The sequence below is a fragment of the Augochlora pura genome, chromosome 6, assembly GCF_028453695.1.
Source record: "Augochlora pura isolate Apur16 chromosome 6, APUR_v2.2.1, whole genome shotgun sequence".
Classification (NCBI taxonomy): domain Eukaryota; kingdom Metazoa; phylum Arthropoda; class Insecta; order Hymenoptera; family Halictidae; genus Augochlora; species Augochlora pura.
This window is the reverse complement of record NC_135777.1, coordinates 4,610,925-4,635,544: the sequence shown is the minus strand read 5'-3', so window position 1 is coordinate 4,635,544 and position 24,620 is coordinate 4,610,925. Positions and strand designations below refer to the sequence as shown.

Sequence of the window (24,620 nt, the reverse complement as noted above, 5' to 3'; positions counted from 1 at the left end):
CGCGCTCGCCTCCCATATTCTTCTCACGCTAGTCGAATTAATATTCTTCGCCCATTCCGGAGATTTCAATCTGTTTGAAAACTGCCCCGTTTCCCCCGAGTATGTTGTTATCGCGCGGCCCGACCATACGCGGTACCTCCTTTTAGCGAGTCTCACCGCCGTGTCCGACCATGCGCCGACCTCTACCACTTACAATTTTCTTCCAACGCTTTCCAAATTGTTTCAAATCCGTTTCGAGCAACGTTCTTCTTCGCGATAGGGATTTTCAGCTTTCGCGCAGCACCGGCGTCTTCCCAATTGATTTTTCTACCGTGTCTGACCATTCTCGCTTCGTACCACTACCCCCTCGTGTTGTTCCGCGATATCACATATGGAAACGCGTAACGCCCGCGTTATTTGCACATCGTTCCCACGGAGATGCGCTTGCCGTGATGCTGCACCGACCACGAAAACGATCAGCAGGCTGCAGGAAACATTTCTGAAAGCCACTTTCCGGCGACCTATTCAGCTCCTCCGTCATGTTTTCGTTTACGTCTTCCAAGAGATCCCATCGATTTCCATTCACGCGACACGCGACGCGACTCGTCGCGACGACCGTTTTTCACCGATCGAGGAAAAACCATCCACCATGATTAATCGCCGACGAGGAAAGAGTCGTCCGGATTACCCGGACAATTACTCGACTACCGGGAGGATTGGATGAACAAAACTCGGATCGAGATGGAATTTCTTTATTCAGTGTTCCTACGACATTCTTAACCCTTAAAGACAATTAAACGTGCGCTTTGCGTTAACGTTATTAAAGCACCTTATATCGACGACGATATTTCACCGGATCGTTTGATAACGGATCGGCATTCTCGTTCGTCGCGTTACAAGCCTAACACAACGAATTCGCAGCTTGACTACCGAACATACCAATATGCCAGTTCGAAGGCGGCTCGACGATGCTGGCGTTGAAAATTCGCAGAGCGACGACGATACCCGGTCGGCCAAACAACCGGGAAGTGGCTCGTGAATGTACAAGCCGAAGCAAGCTCAGGAGCGTTTCGAGTCCTTCGGACACCATCGAAGGGAAACCGAAAGCTCGTCGAGTTGCGAATTCCGCCGCGATGCGCCGCGCCAGCGAAGAAAGATGAGGAGCTTCGACTTCTCTAAAGGTTTACGCAACGAAGTCATTCGACTCAACAAAAAGCGGAAAAATTCACGCGTCATGATATGCATACACGCGGCGACACGTGTCTGTTGGTCGGTCGGTCGTTCGCGGCGACGGCAGAATTCCATTTTCGATAAAAGCAATTTCCATAGAACCTTTCCCAGGGATATTAGAACCGAAAGCAAATGTAGGCACGCGTGGGCGGGGGCGGCAGCGTTCAGACGCGTGCCCACTCGCTGTTCAGCGTGGCACGCAATATTGCAAACACTTCAGCCCCGGCGCGGCGCGCCTTCCGGCTTTGTTCTCTCGTCGCCGGCCTGCGTTCTTTGAAGCCGCGCTGGCTGAAATAACCAATATAGTTTTTCGGGCCGGGCTGTATCGAGGGTAACGAGGCGCGTTTCTTTTGTTGGTCGCGTGCCGAGCGGCGAGTGGCCTGGACGCGCGCGCGCGCGATGTCAACGCGGATTCAAAATTTAACCCTTTCGCTCCGAACGACGGATATATCCGACATCCACGTGGATACTCGCAGAGCCGAACGACGGATATATCCGTCATCCACATGGAAACTCGCAGAGCCGAACGACGGATATATCCGTCATCCACATGGAAAGTCGCAGAGCCGAACGACGGATATATCCGACATCCACATGGATACTCGCAGAGCCGAACGACGGATATATCCGACATCCACATGGAAACTCGCAGAGCCGAACGACGGATATATTCGTCATCCACATGGATACTCGCAGAGCTGAACGACGGATATATCCGTCATCCACATGGAAACTCGCAGAGCCGAACGGCGGATATATCCGTCGAGTGGATGCCGCGTATATGCGGCGCTCGGCGCGAAAGGGTTAAAGACGTAAGTGCGAACATCGAAGACTACCGACGCGCATCATGCGCACTGCGCGGCGCGTTGCCTCGTTCAGCGGCGCAACTCCCGCGGAACGGACTGCCGTAGCGAAAGGGTTAATGGGGTTGTTGAAATTTAGAGAGCTTCGGCCTGCTCGAGTTGCGAAATAACTTCTGCTCGATAGTATAGTCGTGTACAACATTTCTGGGACTTTGGAGAGGTCAGCTGAGATCTTTTATTAATATTTAAAAGCGTGGGTGTCGTATATCGTCGAACGGTGGCAAACGTGATGCCAGCTTTTGTACCGTCGAGCAGCATCCAGAGACTGTCCATCGCGCGAACAATATACATCCGCGACAGATAAACAACGCGAAGAGCGAGTGCGGGAAGGTGACAACGTAAGCTGCCTTTATCACGAATCCGTGTGCAAACGGTGTGCGTGAGAGATCGGAGTAAATGTATGCGAAAAGACTATCGATTGCGAGACAGTGGCGTGAGCATTACCGGAGCAAGCAATCGGAGAAAAAGAGAGAGGGAACGACAGAAGCGCAGAATTTACGATGATCGTTTGAATAATTAATTTGTCAACGGCACGAGATATTTCATCTTCATCGATAATTGCTATGTAAAAATGTACAGTGTCTTAATGTTGTTTAGCAAGATTCTTCTCTACTCTTTCGATCTAGCTTAATCGGCATAAAAATAAAGTAAAGAGAAAATAAAAGAAAATAGTATCTGACGGTAGTCTAACCATTGTAGTTTTGAAAGCTGAATGAATTAGCAGAGAAACAATTTTATACAATCGTCCTTCGTATCGACGGAAGAGAGATGTCAGAGATCGAAAGCGATCCCAATTTGTCGTTTGTTCCTTGTCAGACGAATGGTCGCGCGTCGATGACAAAGCGCTCCGTTTATTAAACGCAATCGCTTCTTAGGACCTGTTCGTGCCGCGATTCTCCTCCTCTTCTTTGAAAGAGAGAAAAGAGACAGAGAGAGAGAGAGACATAGCTCGTTCCCGTTGTCCTCGAGCAAGAATCGCGTCGTCGCGATTCCAGTCATGACCGAGCGGCCCCACTGCTATTCTTGCTTGTTTTACGATTGTCTCTCAGCGGAGGCGTTGTTTTGAACTACGTAGAAATAAAAATGGTACGTGACGTTTCAGTCCGCTTCGTGTTTCCTTGTGGGACTAGCCGAGCTACGACTACAAGCCGGATCGACGTCGACGGGCAGACTTTGATCGAAATCGTGGACCGATTCCTATGGAGATTCTTTGACCGAATCGTCTCGGATTTTGCCACGAATGTAACCTCCGGCTTACATAGCGTTCGACCGTGTTCCGTGGCTCTGTTTTGCTCGGCTATAAAACCTGCTGGCACGCGGGACACCCGCGTTAAGCCCGACCGGTATGTAATTCAACGGCAATGTAGCACAGGATTAAAAAGTTTCGGGAAAACGAATGCGATGCTGAACCACGGGGATTTGATTTATTCCCTTGAAACTCGTTCGCGTACCGAGAAGGTCAGCTTAACGCGGCTAAACAGGGTCAACGGATCTATCCGCATCATCGAGAAAATATCAGCTAAAAAAAAGGCGATTCGGTGGACCACCAATGGCTGTAGGTTCCATGAAAATCCGTGGCGGGGACATGGCTGAGCCGGCTGCAAGATGGCGGGGAGCACTTTGGCTAATATGGGTCGCGGAACCGGCACCCGAGCACCCCTAATTATTCCATAAACAGTTCGAAAGCGATTCCAAGAAGCGCGAGGCGAACTTGCCAGCTCCGGCAGCTGTAGCTACAACGGGGACTCGAAGCGGCCGACTCGGCGGACTATTAAGCGCCGTTTAAACTAGCTTCGAGCAGAAGAAAAATATTTTAACGAGAGCTCGTCGCGTCGTATCCACCTACGAACCCGATACTCGTTCTCTACTTCCACTCGTAACTCGCCTCGCTGTCGACGCTACCGTCTTCCCTTTCTCCCTCTCTTTTTATGCAAAACTGTCAATTAATTATACAGCCCGAGCCGTTTCGAATCGTCGACGGTCCACCATTTTCATCTTTCCCTTTACGGAAGTTACATCACCTGTTACGTCACTTCCGGCTCCCAGCCGCGCAACTTCTCCAGGCTTCTCGTTCCCTTCGACGTTTCATCGAGAAACGACTCGAACGATTTCGTAACAATCCATCTCATGGTGGTTCCGCTCGCCGTGCTTCGTTATTCGAATTTTCTTATCTGCTCGAACGGGGCGAGCTACTCTCTCTCTCTCTTTCTCCCTTTTTCTCCGCCGCTGTACCATCCTGTTGGAAACCACGCTCGCTCCTGCGTCCCGTACAGTAAATTCGCCGTGATCGTTGGGAGCGGTACGGTGCGTCCAGATGGTAGTAAAGGGTTCGCTTCCGGTCCGCCGGCGGAACTGCAGAGCGCGCGGTAAGCGCCGTGGCAAGTACAAGGCGGAAATTCAATAGATGGCCGGACGGTAGAGGATGTTGTATAGATTGTTACGATGTGCATGATCTATGGGGGCGCCGTGGCCCGGTCGACCCCAGAGCCTCCTCCAGGTATCGAAGTGCCTGCGACAGCTCTCTTGTTCCATCCGTCGTTCCTCCTGGAACGAGAATCTGGCCTGAATACACGCCCGCGTGACCTCCTACCCCTCCCCCTATGTCTGCATGCTCTAGAGTTAATTGCATACTTGGAGGAGAACCGTAGGCTTCCGCCCAACCCGCGCGAGGAGTAACTCAAAGTCCTGATCAAACGGAACCACCCGTTACTACTCGTTCGCCGCGACGTCTGAGCCCCGCGAGCGCGCGGCCGCCTAATGACAAAGCCCGGCTGATATTTGCCGGAAATTGTTTCAATATCATTATTCAAACAGCGAAGCAGCTCGTCTCATTCGATGAGAAACTTAGTTTCAATTAATTTGACGGGGTTTGTCTTGGCGTACGAGCGCGCGCGCGCGCGCGGCCGGTTCGTTAGCGCGGCGAATTCGACGGTTTTCGATCTTAATCTCGGGACCGCGAAAATTCAATCCGGGACGAAGAGGAATTTCAAGTTTTGCCCGATGCCCGGCCGATCGTAACTCTGTCTACACCGTTCGGATACATTCTTGCGCGGTGAAGCGATTACAGGAAGGCGGCGAGTCGAACAACGGCGCGCGGTTGGATTTGCACGAGATCAAGACGAAGACGAATTCGATTCTCAGCCATCTTCCTCTTGTAATCAGTTTTGCAATTGGGAAATGAAATAAGCGAATAATAATAAGTTCCCGACTAGATGTAAATTTATCCGTGCGTCATCGCGGCGTATCGATCACCGAAAACCCGAGCTTTATTTAGGAGTGATCGGATATTAAAGAATGTACGAATTTTTATTTGGCACAGCAGATTCGACTCGGCGGGTAACCTAATAGATCAGTGATTGATCGAACGACAAGAGTAGTTCGTTGCATAACACGATGCAGGGAACTTTTGAAAGAAATTCGGATAACAATTAATTCTCTGACGATCGATAACGACCGCCGAGTATCTAACAAAAATAGAAATAAATACGAAAATGCAGACTCAAGAAACAAGGAACACGTGGTTTATATCAAGAATTAGAAATGCAATTTTCGTCACGTAAATTGCTCCTTGGATTTCAGCGATTTCGAGAGAGCGGTGTGGTCGCCGAATATAGCGTCCCGATTAATTCGCGAGCAGAAGAGGTTCGAGAAAATATTTTCGTCCGTCCCGATAAAATATAAGCACCGGTGCGAAGGAGATCGTGATCGATTCGAAGGATCGTGGGTGAATCGTGTGCCGTCGACCCGGCTGAAATCGAAGCGATCGCTTTCGGGTTCACCGCGTTATTATTTAATCGGAGCGAGTGGTGCGCCTGCAGGTAACTTGGCGCGTTCCTAGCCGAGAACCCTGGCCCGAACGGCGTTCGGCGCGGAGAGGATCGCGGCGATCGATGCTATTACCGGTCGGGCTAGGCGAGGTAAGCGGGCACAAACCGCTGTTACGCGATTCATCGTGATCGTTCTCCACTTACCAATGCGTGCTCCCGTTTCCGTCGCATTTGCTCGACGAGCTCGGCAATGTACTCGCGGTTCCCGATCCCCAGCCTTCGCAATCTGCCGACAAAAGCGGCGTGAATGGACCTCCGTGCGTTCGACAGCGTCTCTCGCCTCGCGGCCATACTTAAACACACACAGTCGTTGTATCGATCGTGCGACCGTCCGCTCAGCGTATTCATCTAAAAATTGCTGTCAGGAGGCGACGCGGGCGAAAATGAAATGAGACTGGACCGAAGAGGGCACGCGCGCGACTCGTTCTCGAGGAACTTCTCACCAGCCGGGGCGAGGCGAAATAATTCGAGCACCGATTGGATCGTAACGACGCGAGGCGACGCGACCGTCCGGTCACAATTAATTCGGCGATTCTCCGGTTCAAAGGAGCCAGGGACACGCGCGCACAGGGCGTTTTTTTTCCCCCAGACATTCGACCAGACGTCGTCGAATGCCTGATCAAAAACGGCTGAAATTGCAGTCTGTAATTGCTCGGCGCGCGCGCGCGCGCGCGCGCTCTGGAAAACGCCCGGGCGAAATTGCAGCTCGCCGGGCGCGCGAACCTTTCATCCCGGATGGGAACACAAAGGCAAAACCCCTTCCCGGTATAAATATGCGAACAATAACTTGTAATTCCCGCGAGGCAGGCAAAATGGCTGCGACACTCATTACGATGCGTATGAAAACTTACGGTAACAGCTGCGGCGCCGCGGAATTGCTTCGATTTAACCCTCCGCGGTCCAACTTGTTGAACGGGAATTGAGGAAAAAAACATCAACTTACATCGTTGCCTTTTTTTTCATTCCCATTCTGCTCGCCAGATTCGAGCGTTTGCGTTTTGTGAAACGATTTACAAATGATCCGCTTAGGATATACCAAACAGTTATCGAACTTTGGCCGGATCGAGACCGGGCAAGGCTTCGTTACGTTTGCTTGAATTTTATAACGAAATTGGGTCTCGATCTTGCAAATTATACTAAAACTAGGTCCAAATTATACTAAAACTAGGTCCAAATTATACTAAAACTAGGTCCAAATTATAGTACGCGTAAGCAAAACCCGTTTAAATAGAACCAAGCCTGTCGCATGTTTCGTCATAGTCCGACTTGCGATATCGTACACCTCGGATCACGCCTTGTACAGTTTCAGGACCTCCTAATTAGCTCGGAGTTGGTCCGAGCGAATTATCTTCGCGTCTCGATTAGACGAGAACCAAGGGCGCATCTCGATACGCGGCGGCGGAGTTCGAGCCAACTCGTAATACGATTCGCTATAGCGATCGGATCTCGCGCCGAGAGCTCTACGATTCCGGGTCGGATCTTCGCCGGGCGACGCGGGGGGGGCGGCGGCGTTAATCAAGGAAACACGGCCGCGTGTGGTGTAATTTTTCTTTAACAAGCAGCCAACGCGGTTTTTCCATCCGGCCAATAAACTTGCCGCGAACTATAAAACTTTTATTGGCTCGTCGCGTTCGAAAGTTGCCACGGCCGTCTCGATGAAACGCGCTCGCTGTTTCCGTTCGCGTTCGCGCGGGTCCAAGTGCATCCGGGCGCGCGAGGGAGCATCTCTCCGTCTGGGAAACAGGGGAGATACCTTTTACGACGGAGGATACGCGTGGAGGGGAAAACGCGTTCGCGGGTACATACTTGTTGCCACGCTTCCATCGGTGCGGACCAACTTCCGCCGTCGCGCCGGCGAACTTGTATCGCCCGGGGAGAATTATTGCTCGGTTGTTTCACCGTTCCGCTCGCATTTTTATGCGAATATTATCCGAGCGCGGTACGCTCCCGTGAACCTTTCACCGATGTTCCCTCACGGATAACTGAATAAACGAGGTCAACTTCGGCTCGCGGAGAAACGATGCCTGGTATAAAACGAGCTGCGACAGAGCGATGCACGGAGCGCCGACGTGCACGTAGAAAGCACGCGCGGAACGCTCCTCGCCGCTCTATTTCCTACACATTCGTGCCGCGATCATTCCCAAGGGAGACCCGACGACGAAATAAAGATCCTTTTAAGAACTTTCGGAACGCGACGTGCGCGACACGGGACCGCGACGTTTCTGTAAACACAGCCGTTAAAAATGAAGCCAACCTCGAACGCGAGTAACGGACTCGTTCGAAATTTGAATTTCAAACAGCCGAAGAATAACGATCGCGAGGGTTCCCCCCGCGCGTCTTCCGAGATTTCACCGCGTAGCGAAAAGAACCGGTTTGCCGTGAAAAGCGCGGATTAACCGCGAACGCGTCGAATAATGCCGCGTATTACGGGACGCGCGGATCGTAGCTTCCCGAGAGAAATACGATCCGTTCCGTTCTTGGGCCACAATAGAAATCGTCCGGTTGAACCCTTCCCAAAGTTTACTCTCAAGCAGCCCCCGCGTCGCGCCCTTTTCGACCGAAAAGAGTAGCTTTTAAACGGTGAAATTGCAAAAATCTACTCGGATTACGGGGGGATTGGGTCGCGCTCGGTGAAATAATTCGTCCGGGTGCACGGGCGTGCACGCCCCGAGAGTTGAGCCAGCCCGAAAACGCGTAAGAAAGGATAAGCGGGTCGTTGCCTCTGGGACACGTACACCGGAGACGCACAGTCTACCAAGGGTGTTTACCCCTTAATAAGCCCGCTTAGGCGACGCGTTACGCACTGAAAACACTGGAGGAGTTTAATACCGAGCGGATTACGAAGCCGGCAGAAAAACCAACACCGATTCCCATCGAATCGTCAACTGTTCAAGTTGCACTTGTGGGTAGATAGGTGGATTAATCGTACGCGATGTGAAGTTACTGTTTTTTTACTAATATATATACAAATATACAATATCTCTCCGATGGCTAAGTGACTCGGTATGTCCTCACGGAGAGTGTGCTTTCACGACGTTAACCTTAGGACGCGTCGTAACCAAGTGTGTTTCTTAAAAACTATAACTTCGCGCTTGCCCTGGTAAAATTCCGAAACAACCCTGATTGGCTAACCCGCGCGCTGGGTATTTTCCAATCAGTGCTGTTCGTTTTTCCGTATCACCGCCTACTCCTTACGCCCTTGGCGTGCTTGTTTTCGGAACGGCGAGGTGACCGGAGGGGATGCGTTTCACCGTGCGAACGTGGGACTTTTCTTCAGGCCACCCGTGCTGGACCCACGTGCACGAAAGTCGATGCGCGTCCGGCCCAAGTGCCCTTCAGATAATCCCTTAATTTACGACGGTCTCTGTTTGCTATTGAGGACCTTCGGAAAAGACTCTAATAAACATACGTTGCAAAGATCTGGAAAATGTCGACTCAAAAATAGCTTCGTCGAACGAGAGTCGTAAATTACGTTCGTTGTTTGCACGAAGAAGAGACTTTCTCTTGTGCGCACGACTGGGCGCTACACACTCAATTCGAGACGATTTTTAGCGATCCGTCCCGATTACGAATAAAACCGGACTGTAATTTTGTCCACGTAAATTCTGTCGCCAGTTCTTGCCGATGGAGACGAAACTGGAACGACGAAAGGACGGATTAATATTAATCGAACTCCAGGAATTTCCAGTCTGGGAGAACGAAATAATTCAACCGATCGAGGGAACGATTCGGTGAAATTTTCATCGATCCGTCGCCCGTCGAATTTATTAAACGACGCGTAGCGGACTGTATGGATATTTAACGTCTCCGCGGCTACGGGGAGTTAAACGGGACATAAATGCGAGGCAGTCTGGTGTCGACCCGGAGTTCATCCCCCACCGATGATTTGCAGGGGATTCGAGCGGAGATCGTTGAAAAGGGCCCCGGATATTCTGCCACGGCGGGAACGAGTTTTCCTCGGCCCGGGGCTAAACAAAGAGCGAGAAGTTGGAAATAAGACCGCTACATCGTCGTCCCGGGGTCTATTCTTTTCTCGTGGAATGTTCTCCAAAGAAAGTGTTTCTTCGTTGAAACAAGGACGTGGCGCGAATTGGAGCGAGCACCGCGAGACAAGCCAGCAGTAGATGTTCGACGATTAAAAGATTAGAGGACAGAAAAATATCTGTTAACAATTATTCGCGCGACAACGCCGTAACAACGTCCATTTCACATTTCGTTCGTTTCGCTCGCAACGCATCGCTTTATTCGATAACCGAATGAACGAAATTTTTCTAAGCAGCGATCGGGTTCTAGATAAACGTTGCACGGATATTCCAGCGATATTCGTGCCGAGTGGCCGAACACCGGCCGGCTGACGCATAATCAAGGACACTTTGATAGCGTTTAATGGAATTCTGTACGAAGCGGCCGTCGCGGGTCGTCGCTGTTACCTTGTTTATAATACGCTCGGACGTTCGTGGAACGTGCGGCAATTAATCATCCTCGATTATCGACTGGCCCGCGGGACTGCGGAAGGAAATCCAAGACGCGCCAACGACCGTGCTAACGGGAAAATTCGTTTTTTAACCCACTTGGCTTCTCGTCGGCCGGCTTCCAACAGCTTCGTCTTGCTGATTATCGAAGAAAGAAGAGAGACGCGAATCGCCGGTGCTAGAATTCGTGCTATTTAGCCCGTTCAATAGCTGAAAGTTTACCCTGGGAAGCAGGGCGTTTTCCAAGGATCGCCGAAAACAACGAGGAAGGTTCCTTTCGAGCGCATCGCGCATCCAAAGGAAAAATACCGAGCGGCCTCGCGGCGGATTTCTCTCGTCTCTTTCTCGATTTTTTTCATCGAGCTAACGCCGGAAGAAGGGAAGCGATATTTCAAAGTGAACGAGGAAAAGCAAAAGGAGCACGAGCGGCGGCGCGAGAGACAACGCTCGGCGAGGAAACCGTCTCGAACGATTTTTCAACGCGTAATTACCCGAACGCCTTCGAAAGGGCCCTCGAAGGGGCCGACGCCGGTCGACCGGCCCCGTGGGGAAACCTTGTTGACGGGTACACGGACCGACAGACTCTAACGGTGACAAACATTCGGGGGGAAGGGGGGGGGGGGGCACGTCTCTGTAAAGAGGGTGCACAGCTCTCCAGCCGAAGTAGTCGGGGTCGCGAGAGAGAGAGATCGGGTCAATGGGCTGATTATCTGCAACGTTGTTACGGCGTTATAGCGTCGTCGTCGTCGTCCCCCTTTGCTCGCCACACCGTCTCGGAGCGAGCAAGAACCCCCGCTTCTATTTGTAGGCGCACGGTTCGTTGAGTTTTCATATTGTTATCGGCCCATTTCCCGGCCGAGAGAGATACCTTGAACATTGCCTCGTCGCGCCGCGAAAAACTACAATAAACGTCTTCGAAATTTGCTCCAATTACCGGCGGAACCGAAAATGTAAAACAGCGTGAACCGGCTCGTCCTGGAAATAGACGGTAAACTTCGGTCGCGCGATATAACTGGTCCGACCACCAGGTTTTTAACCTTTCTCGAAATAGTAACGCGACCGTGGTATCCTCTGGACGTAGAAATTATCCGAAGTCGGAGTTAGAAAGTTGCCGCGATGGTCAGAAGCCGCACCGAAATTTCCCAAACTTCTAGTTTGATAATTCCGTTCTAGGTTCAAAGGAAATCCAGAAACCGTCTATTTGTTCTATCGAGGCTCTTTCCCTTAAACGATCTCGACCATTCCACGCAGCGAGACCCAGCGAGACTCCGCCGAAAACGGATCGATCCGGCAATAAAGTTCCAACGGGAAGCACTTTGCTCCTCTACCTTTCGTTCCTCGCCCTACAAAAGCTGTGTATGCCGTCTTACTATTAACTAGTTCCTGAAAAAGGTCCAGCGAACCCGGTGTAACCTGACACGAAGCGTTTCGCAATTTCGAGTGCCGTAGCTGCAGTTACGTACGTGTGAAACGTGTCGAGAGGGATGCACGGAATGATCGGAGGCGAGAAAGAGAGCGAGAGAGAGAAAGAGACAGAGAGAGAGAGAGATGAAAGAACGGCGGGTGAGGCAAAGACGAGTGAAAACAAAGACCGCGCCGAGAGGAATTGAAATTTCATTTCACATACGATACGTACGGCTCTATCGTGTATCCAGGCCGCGTAGCGTCGGTCGCGACGTAACGAGTGCTTTGTGGCTGCGAGTAATAACGCCTGCTGGTCAAAAGCGGCACCAATTCCACGCCCCCGGTCAACTCGTATACCTGAACTTCCTCGTCGTATCGGCGCATCGGTTCCTCCACCGGCGGCATACCCGGGACGACACCTGCGGAACGAATTAATCCGTTAACCGAGCGACGAGCTTGCGACGAGCTTGCGACGAGCTGTTGAAACATTCAGGTGCGAGAACCAATCGCATGGCATGCAAGTAGTATGGGTGTGCCATTATTAACCGAGCAGAAGGGAGAGTTCGATCATTTGGGAACCAAGTAGAACAAACCAGCGCTTATAGTTTCCGTACAGAAAAGTAGTACGAGTCAGTCGTTGGTCGGACCGACGGTCCTATTACTATTTTCCATAGACTTCGAACGTTTAGCATCGAACGTTTAGCGTTTAGTGTGTGACGTTTATCGCAATGAACGCCCTTGAGGGACACTCGGCACCAGAAAGCCTCGGCAGGAGCTCGTCCACCGTGGGACCTTCAAAGCGTCAGATCAACGAGCACGTATAACGGGATTACCTGGCGTCCCTTTGTCATCGAAGAACCTGTTCGTATCCGTGACGTCCATGGGATTAATATGCTTCCGATGGATCCTCTCGATCGTCGCATCGCTCGTCCATCCCTGCAACACCGTACAATGTAACCAGACGCATGCAACTGGTGGGGACGTACAGAGTACGCTGACTCGATTAGGCTCAGCAGAAGCTGTCGATAAACTCGTTCCTTGGATTCGTGCTACGTGCCGGCAGGCAGCGTGTCTTCTCTACATACGCTACAGCGTTGGAAATTCGTCCAGCGAGAAAAGTATCGTAAAGCCTGGTGAAGCCAGCGAAACGATCCCGATCACCGCGTCACGTTCCTTTTCGATCTGAACGTCTTAAGCCTTAAAACGGACGTCTTTAAGACGTCTGAAAGACATCCCCGCGCTATCTATGATTGCCGAGAAAATCCGATCGCTCTAGATAAACAGCGCACGCTGCAGAGCGCTGCTGATCGGCGATGAGCCGTCCGAGGCTGACGGAGCCTGGCCAGGGTGTTTATTAGCAAAGATTCGAATCGAAACCACGACGAGGCTACCGTCGTCCCCGTTCGCCCCTGGGCCGTGATCAAACTGAAATTAGACTTCTATCTCGATCAGCAGTTGCCGGGACCCTGACGAAACTATCGTCCGGTTCAATCGGTCTCTCGTACTAATCTCCGTCACGGCGAGGACGTTCGAGGATCCTCCGGCAACTCGAAGCTCGTCTGGCAGCCGGCCGCGCGGAGATAACCGAACCCGAGGATAGATTATAGATCGAAGAAAGTCTGCTCTCGATGCGCGAGGAGAGGCAGGCTGGTGGAGGTAGGGTACCGAGGAGCCGTCGTGGAAGAATTTATCAGCGGTTAATCGGTAATCACTTAGGACTCGGATAGTCTGGTCTCGAGTTAACACCCGGCCTGGGTTCATTCATCAACGTCGTTCTAGTTAGCTGGTTAGCCGGGTCCGGGGGGCTTGCGGTTTATTATGAAGAAAAATAAGAAAACCATCCATAAATCCGTCCCCCATAAATTCATGTCTCGTATCGCTGTCAGAGAGCGGGAACGCGAGAGAGGGCGAAAGAGAAAACGGTTTCGAGACACGAGCGATAACGAGGAGAGACGAACGGGGGGGATGAGCCCGAAAAGTCTGAGGAAGACCAATGACTGGGAGGACTCTGCCGTTACCGAGCAACAAACTTGCCCGAAGCGGGACGCCGTAATAAATATCGGTTTAAACTTCCCCCGGCCGTGGATGCTGGCTAGCAAAGATCGTTCAATTACGCAGCAACGCGGCATGGTTACACGCTGCGTGCTGCATCGGTTGATTAAACGTTGAGGGCGAGGCGTCGTCGAAGCGAATCCCGAGTCGGACGTTCTCGAGAGATCTTTGTCGTGGCTTCGAATTCCAGTCGAAGCTATACGCGACACACGACTCGCTTGTCCTTTTATTCATTCTCGAGGAATGACAATGAATTCCATAGACCATTGATTTTACCGGTGGACCACGTTCCCTCGATCCCGTGTAATCGAGGCTACGCTACGGCAAATGGGTAGTCGCTTTCTTAAGAATTTATTCGCGCGACTCGAGCCACCATTAACGTTTTCTTGGCAAATGGACGCCAAGAGAACGCCAACAAGTCGTTTGCCCCTTGTCTCTTTAATCGTCCAAGAACATCGCTCGAAACGTCGGCATCCGTTCAAGAATAAGAACTACGCGGAAGAAACGAAACGATTCTGAGCAGCTGCCGTGACTGCATCTTCGAGAACAGTCCAAGGTCAATCCTAGACGTACTCTACATACCAGACAAGCTACGCCTAAAGTGCGGAAGACGCTAAGGCAAGACACTAGCAAGCTGGTCGTGCGACGACCATCGTGCTCGACGCATCGGATAGTGGTGCGTACCAAGGATTCGAGGAACCGCACCCCCAGCAACTTCGGATCCCTCCAAGGAGCTCCGCCAGGACCGGGTCGACCCCAGGGCCAGAAGGCCGCCAGCTAAGCAAAGGGCGTCGCAGCATGTTAAACAGATTCTCCAGGGTTTGCTTGCCACTTCCGCAAACCACAAGGAATACAAGGAGCGTCTCTACTTCTATTTCTATGCAGAGGCGCGGGTCGATCATTGAAAGGACAGGTGAACGAATTAGACGGTTGCAAGGCGAATCGACTCGTCCCCCGCGAATAACGTCGCTATCCAACTGGATTCCGAGCGTAAAAGGATCGATGCCGGCGAATTCATGGAATCTTTCTCGGAGATCCGGTCAATCGATTTTACGGAATATCGACGCACGCGGGGGAAGCGTTACACGTATGTGTACCATATATGCGGACAGAACGAATGCAAGCTTTACGCTGAATGAAACGGAACACGCGACAGCGTCGGCACGCGTCCGCAGCAGCGTCGGATAGAAAGCGCTTCTTCCCGATAGAACATCGCTATGCACCTGCCGCATGGTTCTAAGCAAAGAAAAAGAAAATGTCCGAATCAGGTACGTAACGCAGCGGATCGAACGAGAATTCCAGCTGTCCGGTACTCGCGGGGATTTCGCTAGCACGCACCGTCCTATTTTCGTTGCGCCGCTGCTTACCGTCGCGGGGGTGGCTTGGGGTGCTGGGCGGCGTCTTAAAATAAACAAACCGGCGATTTCGAGGACGCGGAGCTAGGTATACCGAGCTCGAGGCGGCACACAATCTTTTCGAACTTTGAATTGCAAATCGTCTCCGCAACCAGCTCTCGAACCACGGATCCCGAGCCAATATACCGAGGGCAAACGTTTGCACGGTTATTATCGGCCGATAGCTGGAGGCTTCTTTACGACGATAACAGTCCTCGTAACTACCAGGATAACAAGACCCGGAACGACATCCTTCCCCGCGAATTACACGCCGCGCGGCACCGGCCTAATTCCGAGAGCAACCTTCGAGCCCCTTCGCGCCGCAGCGCGCTAAATATTTTCTAACGGGCGAGCAGTTCGTAGTTTAACCCTTAATTAGGCGCATGGGGTCAGGGCCACAGAGTCAAAGTAAGTATTTGTTTCTTAAAGTTAAGTATATTAAAGAACTTTATTAATTACTATAGAAATCCATTAAGTTTTATTCCTTTTTGATACTCCTTTCCCAATGTTTTAACCCCATTTTTTGGGGTTATTTAAGAGCCCATGCGCCTAATTGGGTGATTTTCTTAATGCGCCTAATTAAGGGTTAACGAAAGGAACACAGTTTCGAACGATAGAGAAATATGTATTTGCACGCAGGATGATTTCGAATGCATCGTTTAGTCGCGACGGCATCTGTAACTGCAATAAAGGACCTACTCCTGCATGGCTTTCTTATTCCCGAAGCTGACGGACACATCCCCATAATTTTACGGCGCTTCCAATCCGCCATGGATCCTATCTTAGTAATGAGTAGTCGGCCAATTGGAACGAAGAAAATTTGTATGTCGATCGTCGCTGACTTATCCAGCAGCGATCCAAAGGTATGCAGGTGTAGGACCAACTACTGTAAGGGGTGACGGTAATTATTGATCGGGCGTATACTTCTGTGTAACGCCGACCATACCCAACACAAGCATTTCGATTCGTGGCTGCACGGAAATCTAAACGATTGGCGCCGATCGATGGAATCGATCGCCGGAATGTTTTCTCGGCGCGCGTCGAGAAAGAGAAAGTAATTAGTCGGACATGACCGAGCGACTAATTGAAATAAAGCGGCGATCGAGCGCGATCGAGCCGCTTGCGAATCGGATTCGCGCGTTTTCAATTGAACGCCCTCTTGGTCGGACAATTGCCGGGCCCCAATAACACGAATGAATAACATCCAATTTCCGGAGAAATTCTCGCCTTTGTCACGAGTTTTCACGGTGCAACAGCGTGGGCCGGATTTTTAATAGTCGTCGCGACGAGCCTCCAGCACTTGCGGTGAAAAAAAAAAACGGCCGAACCACGCGCGCCATTTGTCCGACATTTTTCCGGGCTGCGTGGAAAATTCGAGCCGTTCGATTCTCCGCGCGCTGTCCAAGGATTTTTCCGATGCAGGAGGAAAAACAAACGCGGCGGCCGACGCTCGTTTCAGCGGCACGATCAAAGGAAAAATATATGGATCGGAACGCGTAGCAGCTCGGTGTTGATCGAGTCACTCGACGCTCTTGACCGGACTACGTATTGCTCGGTCCGGAACGATCGACGACAATGAACCGAGCAGTGCAAATGCACCTCGATTGCTTGCGTCGTCGGGAACGATACAACCGAGCACAAATATTTCGACGCTCGCGCTACCTACCACGCTGTCGATCCTTTAAGCAGATTCACATTTTCGAATCGGTCAGATTATTTTATAAAATGTGACATTACGTTGCATTAAAGCGAGAGGACACTCGACTCTTTCGAATTCAAATTAGCGATCCGTAGCAATCGTTGAAATATCACCGGCAAATAAATAATCGTTGATCGTGAGGCAATTCGATGAATAGAGATCGCAGGACAGTCTATCTCCTCCCATTTCAAAAAGAGCGAAGAACTTTTAACGTGTACGAATTTGTAAAAGTGCTTCGATATCGTAGAAATATTTTTCACAATTATAATTATTTTTTTAAATTAATCCCAACGAAAACGATTGGGTAGCTGGTGACGTTCTGCGATCTCGTTCGATCATCTCGGGCGACAAGGACGATAGTCTGAATAATGTATAAATTGCTTAAAGCATTACCTGGCCGAAATTTGGACACCTCCCGAGCTCCAGGTGCTCCAGGGACTCGAGTGGATCCAAGGGGTTGGGGGGCTCGATCGCTTCGATCGGCTCCAACGGAACGTTCTTCTTCCGAAGGGTTGCCGCGCATGGCGCGCCACCCCCTGGCTTCCCCCACGGTGAATAATTCTCCAAGATTTGCTGGAGCTGTAATCAGAAAGCGGAGCTGGGGAGCGGGTTCCGTGCGAGCCTGATTTTTCCACGCGAGAATATTCTGCTTGCCACGAAACCCGATTCGAAGCGGATTTCGAGCGGAATTAATCCGGTGCGGCGCACAGTCTCCGCCGAGAACGCGGAACTAATTCGTTCGACTTCTTTTTCAAAATACGCCGTCCGAAATGACGGAGACGGAACACGAGGAAAAGCACTATGGCGCCGCGAATGGGAAATCTGTCCGACAGGACGGGGATCGATTCCGCTGCGCGCTTATCGAGACTCCATTGTCCGGACAGTTTTCAAGAGCGAAGCGGTCCTAGGACGAAACCTCCTTCCTCGAGGACGCTCAATGTCCCCCCAGAAAATCCAACCAGCCGTTTTTTCGCGGATCAGCTCCGTCCGTCCGCCATGGAACTCGAAATTCGTTACCGTCACCCCGTTACACAATTTCCCGTGCACCGCGAAACCGTCGGCGAACGCTCCGACCTCGCCGCGGAAACTCGCAAATCTGCGGAAACTATGACCGCGGAACGATCCGCGACCTTTTGTTTTTTTTAAAGTATTAGGTTGTTCGGAAAGTAATTTCGTTTTTCGCAAGAAAAGACTTAATTTTTTCACAGCCAACTTCACGCTTAAGCTACATAATCATTATATATTTGGACAACTGATATAGTAAGTCTTGTTTGCTAAAAATTTTGTTTGATTCTTTGCAATAGTTTTTGTTTAGTAATCTATTGTGTTTCATTTCCACCAAGAAAAAAACGAAACGACTTTCCGAACGACCTAATAGTTATTTATTGTCGCATCAACTACTGATGGGTTATTAGCGACATGGAGGGATTGCAGTTCGTTGTACATTTTGATTTCCTTTAAGTAATTGAGAAGATTACTGATTGTTTTGGGGATTTCAGGTTATCTTCTAAGAGAGGTTTGATGCTGTTCTGTTGAATTTGCTGCAATGTGTGATGATATGGTCCATTGTAAGGCGGGTGTTGCACAGTACACAGGTAGAAGGATCTTCTTTTGAAAGCTGGAATCGATGAGTGAGTCTCGTGTGTCCTATTATAATCCTTGAAATTATGACTTGGTCCCTCCTGGGTAGATTGGAGGTTATGGTGTCCTCGTAGAAATCTTCTTTAATGGTGGTTATTCGTGGGTGGGATGATGCTTTCCAAACATTGTTCCAGTGTTCTCTTGACTTCAGTGTTAACCCTTAATTAGGCGCATGGGGTCAGGGTCACAGGGTCACAGTAAGTATTTGTTTCTTAAAGTTAAGTATATTAAAGAACTTTATTAATTACTATAGAAATCCATTAAGTTTTATTCCTTTTTGATACTCATTTCCCAATGTTTTTTTGGGGTCATTTAAGAACCCATGCGCCTAATTGGGTGATTTTCTTAATGCGAATAATTAAGGGTTAAATCGGGGATCGTTGTCTCTGCTGGTAGTTTGTCATTTATAGAATTGAGGAAAGTTGAGTTGGCTGCTTCTTTGGCAGCTTTGTCTGCTGTCTCATTTCCTATGATACCAATGTGGGCAGAGGTCCATACTATTGTAATCGAGTTGTTCCTCTTTACTGATTTAATGTAGGATTTTTGACAATCTTGAATGATAGGGTCGTTCGACCATAGATCCGCGACCTTCGTCGAGAAGCGACTCCGACGCGAGAAAAACGACTGTATTCTCGCGTTTACAGGAATTAGCCAATGCGTCGAACCGGCAAACGGCGATACAGAAGTTTTTCAACCCCTCGACCCGCAGCTCGACCCGTTCTTGTTCGCGGGAATGCTCCGCGTAACTGGGTCAAGTTGCAGCCATCATTCGGCACCAGGAGAAACTTCATTCCAGGATCGTTTCATTCTCCGAAATTACGTACTCTTAAATTACTAATCGTTCGCAAAGAAAGGGTCGGTTAAAAAACTGTGAACCCGGCGCGCGAACCTTTTCAATTTAATCCTTCGTTCCAGCGGAACCATTTAATTCTGCTTAAGAAAATGTCGGGTCTTTGAAACTTTCGAGTCTTACGGGGTTTCCATTTCTGACAACGAGAGACACACTGCTCCGCCTTTGCCCTCTACATTTACCTCTACTTCTACGTCTACGTCCACGTAGACTCGGCACAGAATCGAGTTATACCCACGGAATTCAAAATTGATCGCGCTCTGAATTTACGTGTTCTAGACGAACGTCGCAAACTATTGTAATAAACGGATTCGCTGCCGCGAGGAAAAGCAATAAAGAGTGCAAATAATGGCCGCGTGACTGGAAAGTAACACGACGTTACGGCTAGCAGAGCCTTGGAACAAGACCGTTCCAGCCAAGCCACCGAGCGGGTTCGTCGATTTCCAAGCAGAGGTATAGCACAGGTCTGCGTGGTCGGTCGGGCTACGAGAATCGAGTTAAACAATTTCACAGCGGCGCGATGAAAAAAGAGCGGGTCCCGGTCACGGAGAAATCGTTCCCCTTGTTTTTTTTTTGTGTCTCCATTAGCCCGAGCGAGCAACCGTCAATTCGATCACCGGACACCGGACCCGGCGATGCGACTTTTCCCGTCGCCGACCGAATGAAACGGACAACCGACGCGACGAATACAGCCGGCGCGACGCCGCCGTTTAACGCGGCAACGTGGATACGTTTCCGCTCATTAGCGAAATGTTTCTTAGAGCGACGCGACAAGAGCACACACGCGGTATTTACAGCCCCGCCGCGCCGTTAATGGTGCGGCTAGCGACGAAATCATTACGGAAGCCGCGCAGGTAAATAGGTACCCAGCAAGAAAACGGAATCCGAAATCCCTCGCCTCCTCGGATGGGCCGAAGCGCGCAGCCGATAGCACCCCTCGATCAACAGTCGTGTAACCCTTTGCGCGCCCTTCGAAGCAGCTTTCGGAAGCTTGGCACTCGGGCTTCTTACTCGAGAGACGACCGCAGTCGCAACCGCAGACTGCATCTTCGCCCAGGCTAGACGAAACTCCGATTCTTCCTCGTCGAAGCTGTTGCTTTGCTTCGATAAGACGATGCTCCGGGCGGAGTTGCCGGAATTGCGCATTCGATGATACGGATGATTGTACGCAATTCTCTCATTGAGACTAGACGAAACTCCGATTCTTCCTTGTCGAAGCTGTCGCTTTGCTTCGATAAGACGATGCTCCGGGCGGAGTTGCCGGAATTGCGGATTCGATGATACGGGTAATTGTACGCAGTTCTCTCATTGAGACTAGACGAAACTCCGATTCTTCCTTGTCGAAGCTGTTGCTTTGCTTCGATAAGACGATGCTCCGGGCGGAGTTGCCGGAATTGCGGATTCATGATACGGATAATTTGTACGCATTCTCTCATTGGAATGTTTTGCAAGTGTACAGAAAGATTTACGGATTAGGGTGTCCCATAAGTTTCTTCCCTTTTTTGATGCGAAATGAATACAGGATATTTGTTGTTTAAGGTGGATTTATTATGTTATATATGAACCGTTCTGTTCTATAACCTTCTTCCATCTCTCAGGAAGGCTCATTATGTCCTCTTTCCAAAATTGTTGAAGCTTACTTGCAAAATATTCATCTTGGTGCGTTTTTATTTCTTATTTTTATATATTTAATTTTATATTTTTTTTTTATTTCTTGTTTTTATATTTTATTGCTTATGGATTTGAAAGATTTACCCACGGAGCAAGTTGTTATCGCTTTTTAATTTTTCGAATGCCTCAGTAATCTTACGTTTCAAATGTGTAACATTGAAAAAAGTGTTATACCAAAATATTTTCTTTTCTTGTAATCACCCCCGGCCTGGTTGTACTACTATTTCCGGGACACCCTGTATAAATTATAATAAAACGTTTAATCATTTCTAGTTACGACGGGGGAGGGCGTAGCATTTATCCGACGTCGAAAGCAACGCCGACAAAGAAGAAGAAGAAAAACTTTCACGAATCTTGACGTAATCTTGGAAATCAGTCTGGAGAAGAGGAATGAATTCGAGGAGGAAACTCGAGCCGTTTCTCGTGCTAAGCCGTTCGAGCGAGAGCGGTGAGATCACGCGATATCGGACGGTATTCGACGGGCGGCGTTCGAAACGACGTACGGACCGACGGAAATCTCTTACACGCACTCGTAAATCGACGGGCATGGGTACAGATCGGACCGGAAGCTGTCGTAAACGCCGAGGGCCGTGGGTGTTTGGGGGCGACACGGCGGACGAGGCGGCGATCTTTATCCGATCAGCGGGAATGATAACGGGCGCCGGGCGGAAGTAAAGGTAAAGTGTGGTCAGCGGGCGGGAGGGAGGGGAGGGTTGGGGGCCGGGCACAACAGGCCCGTTTACGACGCATACTTCACGCTGTTCACGGTGCTTCTGACGTTCCAGCTCCTCCTTTCGCCGCTTCCAGAGCGCAGTCCCGTCTTGAACGGTCCGCCTTTCCCGCTCCTTTCTCGCGTCCTCCGCGACTTCCGGTACATACGTCGTCTCCGGGATTTCCTGCGCCATCTCGGCCCCCGGTGTCTTCCCCTTAATAAAAGGACGAACAAATCACGGGCATGCCGTCTGGATCTCGAGTGGCGAGGGCGAGCACGCGGAGCGGACCTTCTGAAAATCAAATGGATGTTGCGCCGTTAGAAGTGGCCGGGAACAAACGACTCCGGGCTCCCCTTCGAGTGGGCCACTCTCCTCGGCCCTTTCCGGTATCACCGAAGGTCTCGAGAGGCCAACAAGCTAAATGCCGCTCGCTTTACAGTATTGCCTCACCATCTTGCCGTACCCAAAAACGTTCAGAAATATAGGGTCTAGTATGCAAAAATTGCTTTTCTCTGATTGGCTGACGATGCACCGCTGTGACACAAGATTCATTGTACACTGTATGCGTTTTAAAATGCCGGGGATAAAATGTTTTACAATGAGCTAGCCCAGCTGGGTATTATGGTAGAGGATCACTGTACGTCGTCGGCACCGCCGCGAAACTGTTCCGTTTCTAGTCCCTTTCTACTCCGAGCCGCGTCGGCCTGAATAATCACGGAAGTCGCAGTGACGTCTCTATTATCCAAACTGACGTTGTCTAAATTTGTTATCTCGTGAATAGGTCTCTCTAGAGAATCGTTCGCCGCAGGACCGTCAGCGGGCCGTCCAAAGCATTCGAACGTCTGAAAAACGGTTCTGTTTCGCGCGGAGACGTCTCCGTCGAAGCAAAAAGCAAAGGGTATCGGAACGTAACAAGCTTGAAAGAATAACAGCCGCGATAAATCTCGGCGATTAAAAAGGCTCTGGTGCTCGACTGCCTTTTTTTTTGGCGGTCGCGGTCGACGAAAATATCGAACGACGGTTTAACAAGTACGAGGTTCGCGTCGCTCGAGGAGGCAGCGTTTTATCATCTGTTATCGATTTAACAAGATATTATCCTGGTTGAAAGAAGCGCGACAGTTCGTACGGGGGCGTCGAGCGTCGCGTCCTCGTCGTCGGCTGTCTGGGCACCGGAACATCTCGTTTGCACGAGAACCTCTCCGCCGTGGTACCGCGGAGATCAATCAACCCTCCGAGACTCTCCTCCCTCGAGCGGCGCGCCTAGTTGCCGCGAGCCTCGGTTCGCGTCGCTGGCTCATTTTTATTTCATAATTCGCGCCGCGACGGATCATTTTTTTTCTCCCTGCCACACCGTATTTCTCCTCGAATTATACACATTGAACGGCGCGAGTCGCCCCGCGCGACGCGTGAAACGAGCCGCGAATCCGCGAGCTTGAACGACGATTCAATTTTGCGGACGTTTCGAGCGGTCCACCGACGGCCGCGAATATCTCAAGAATTCGACTCGCGGGAGATTCGTCTTTAATCGAACGGTGCTCGTCCGAGAAACGTCGCGGCCGACGCGGGGTCGATAAAGCTCCGGTTTATTACAGAACCATCAAACTATAGTAACGCGTAACAGTGCCATGAATAATATAAAACTACGTGAAAACACGAAAGTTCGCCCTATCGATTTATCCGTAAAAATGTGTTTGCGAAACGAACAACGGGATATCCAGCGACGACGGGAACGACGACGACGGCCGACTCGCGACGCGGGGAATGCGAATGGCTTCCAGGAAGAATGGAAAGACTTCCGGGCACGCCTGCATAATTTCATCGATATCTTTTTATCTGCCGGCTACGACATTGTTAGGGGGGATGCTTCGCGAATTTCATTTTGATAATGAAAAACCATCGTCGCTCGGCATCCGAACTCTCCCGCGCCCTCGTCCCGGTTTAATGAAAATCTTACGCTGGCTCGCGGAAATACTGTCCGACCGTTCGATTGCCTAACGTTCGACGCGGCGGTTGTGGCTGAAATTCTGTAAGAATCAGCGGCGAACTTCGGATCTTATTTCGAGCAGGCGAAGCGTGGAACGGTAGACAGGCAGATAAGAAGAAATTAAGAACTCGGTTCGACTTGAAATACAAGAAGCTCCGTCGAATCAGAAATCTCCGTGCCAAAAACGTGCTGGAAATTGCTTCGGGGTTTGGATTGTTAAAAAAGAGCTACCGTTCGGGACTTTTCTATCGCGCGCTGAAGCTCGCCGTTCGGCGGCTCGTTCAAACGGATCCCGTTGGTGTTTCCGCGTTCGACGTGTACTTTCGACGTACCACGGCGGAAAGGTAGCACGAAGTTTAATACTCACGCTGCGAGACGGAAGTTTTGCGTGTCGCCGGGACCGGGACCGGGCCGTGCCGGCTGCTAGCCGGCTGCGAACAGACCGCGAGCAGCGGCGAGCCGACGGCGCAGGAACTCGCGAAAATGCCCGGACGTAAACCGATTACGTCCATGCAAAAGCTGCTCGCCCGACGATGAGAGCACGCGACTGGCAACCGCCCCGTGAATCCCCGGCTTCGAGTCAGCCACCCTGTTCTGGTTGCCGACGTCGATTCTCCCCGGCATGCCAGCGCATACCGGCGCATCCCACCGTCGCGCGACGCCACGCGAAGCGAAACGACGTACAACACCGTTGCGTTGCCCGGTATACGTCACGATTTACGTCGATGCCCCGTCTACCAGCTACTACACCGCGACGGACTACGCTATACGGCATACGCTACTCTCGACCTTCGACTACCGCTGGCTCGTGACCAGGGCCGTCGTCGAGGGAACACGGCAG

General features: G+C 50.7%; 1 protein-coding gene across 2 annotated transcripts; it reads right to left on the bottom strand.

The window, feature by feature from the left end:
* Positions 1 to 1,569: 1,569 nt before the first annotated feature.
* On the bottom strand, positions 1,570 to 24,505 carry LOC144471576 (uncharacterized). Of its 2 annotated transcripts, none has more exons than XM_078183746.1 (7): positions 24,147 to 24,505; positions 21,835 to 22,086; positions 17,314 to 17,499; positions 12,609 to 12,711; positions 12,008 to 12,194; positions 6,044 to 6,191; positions 1,570 to 4,616 (listed from the first exon to the last, which is right to left on the bottom strand). In XM_078183746.1, the coding sequence occupies exons 2-7, from the start codon at positions 21,985 to 21,987 to the stop codon at positions 4,470 to 4,472; spliced, it is 924 nt and encodes a 307-aa protein (XP_078039872.1). In that variant the 5' UTR covers positions 21,988 to 22,086; positions 24,147 to 24,505; the 3' UTR covers positions 1,570 to 4,469. The 2 variants fall into 2 exon arrangements, with proteins under 2 accessions (XP_078039872.1, XP_078039873.1); XM_078183747.1 differs by having other exon boundaries at positions 6,044 to 6,125.
* Between the last annotated feature and the right edge of the window lie 115 nt (positions 24,506 to 24,620).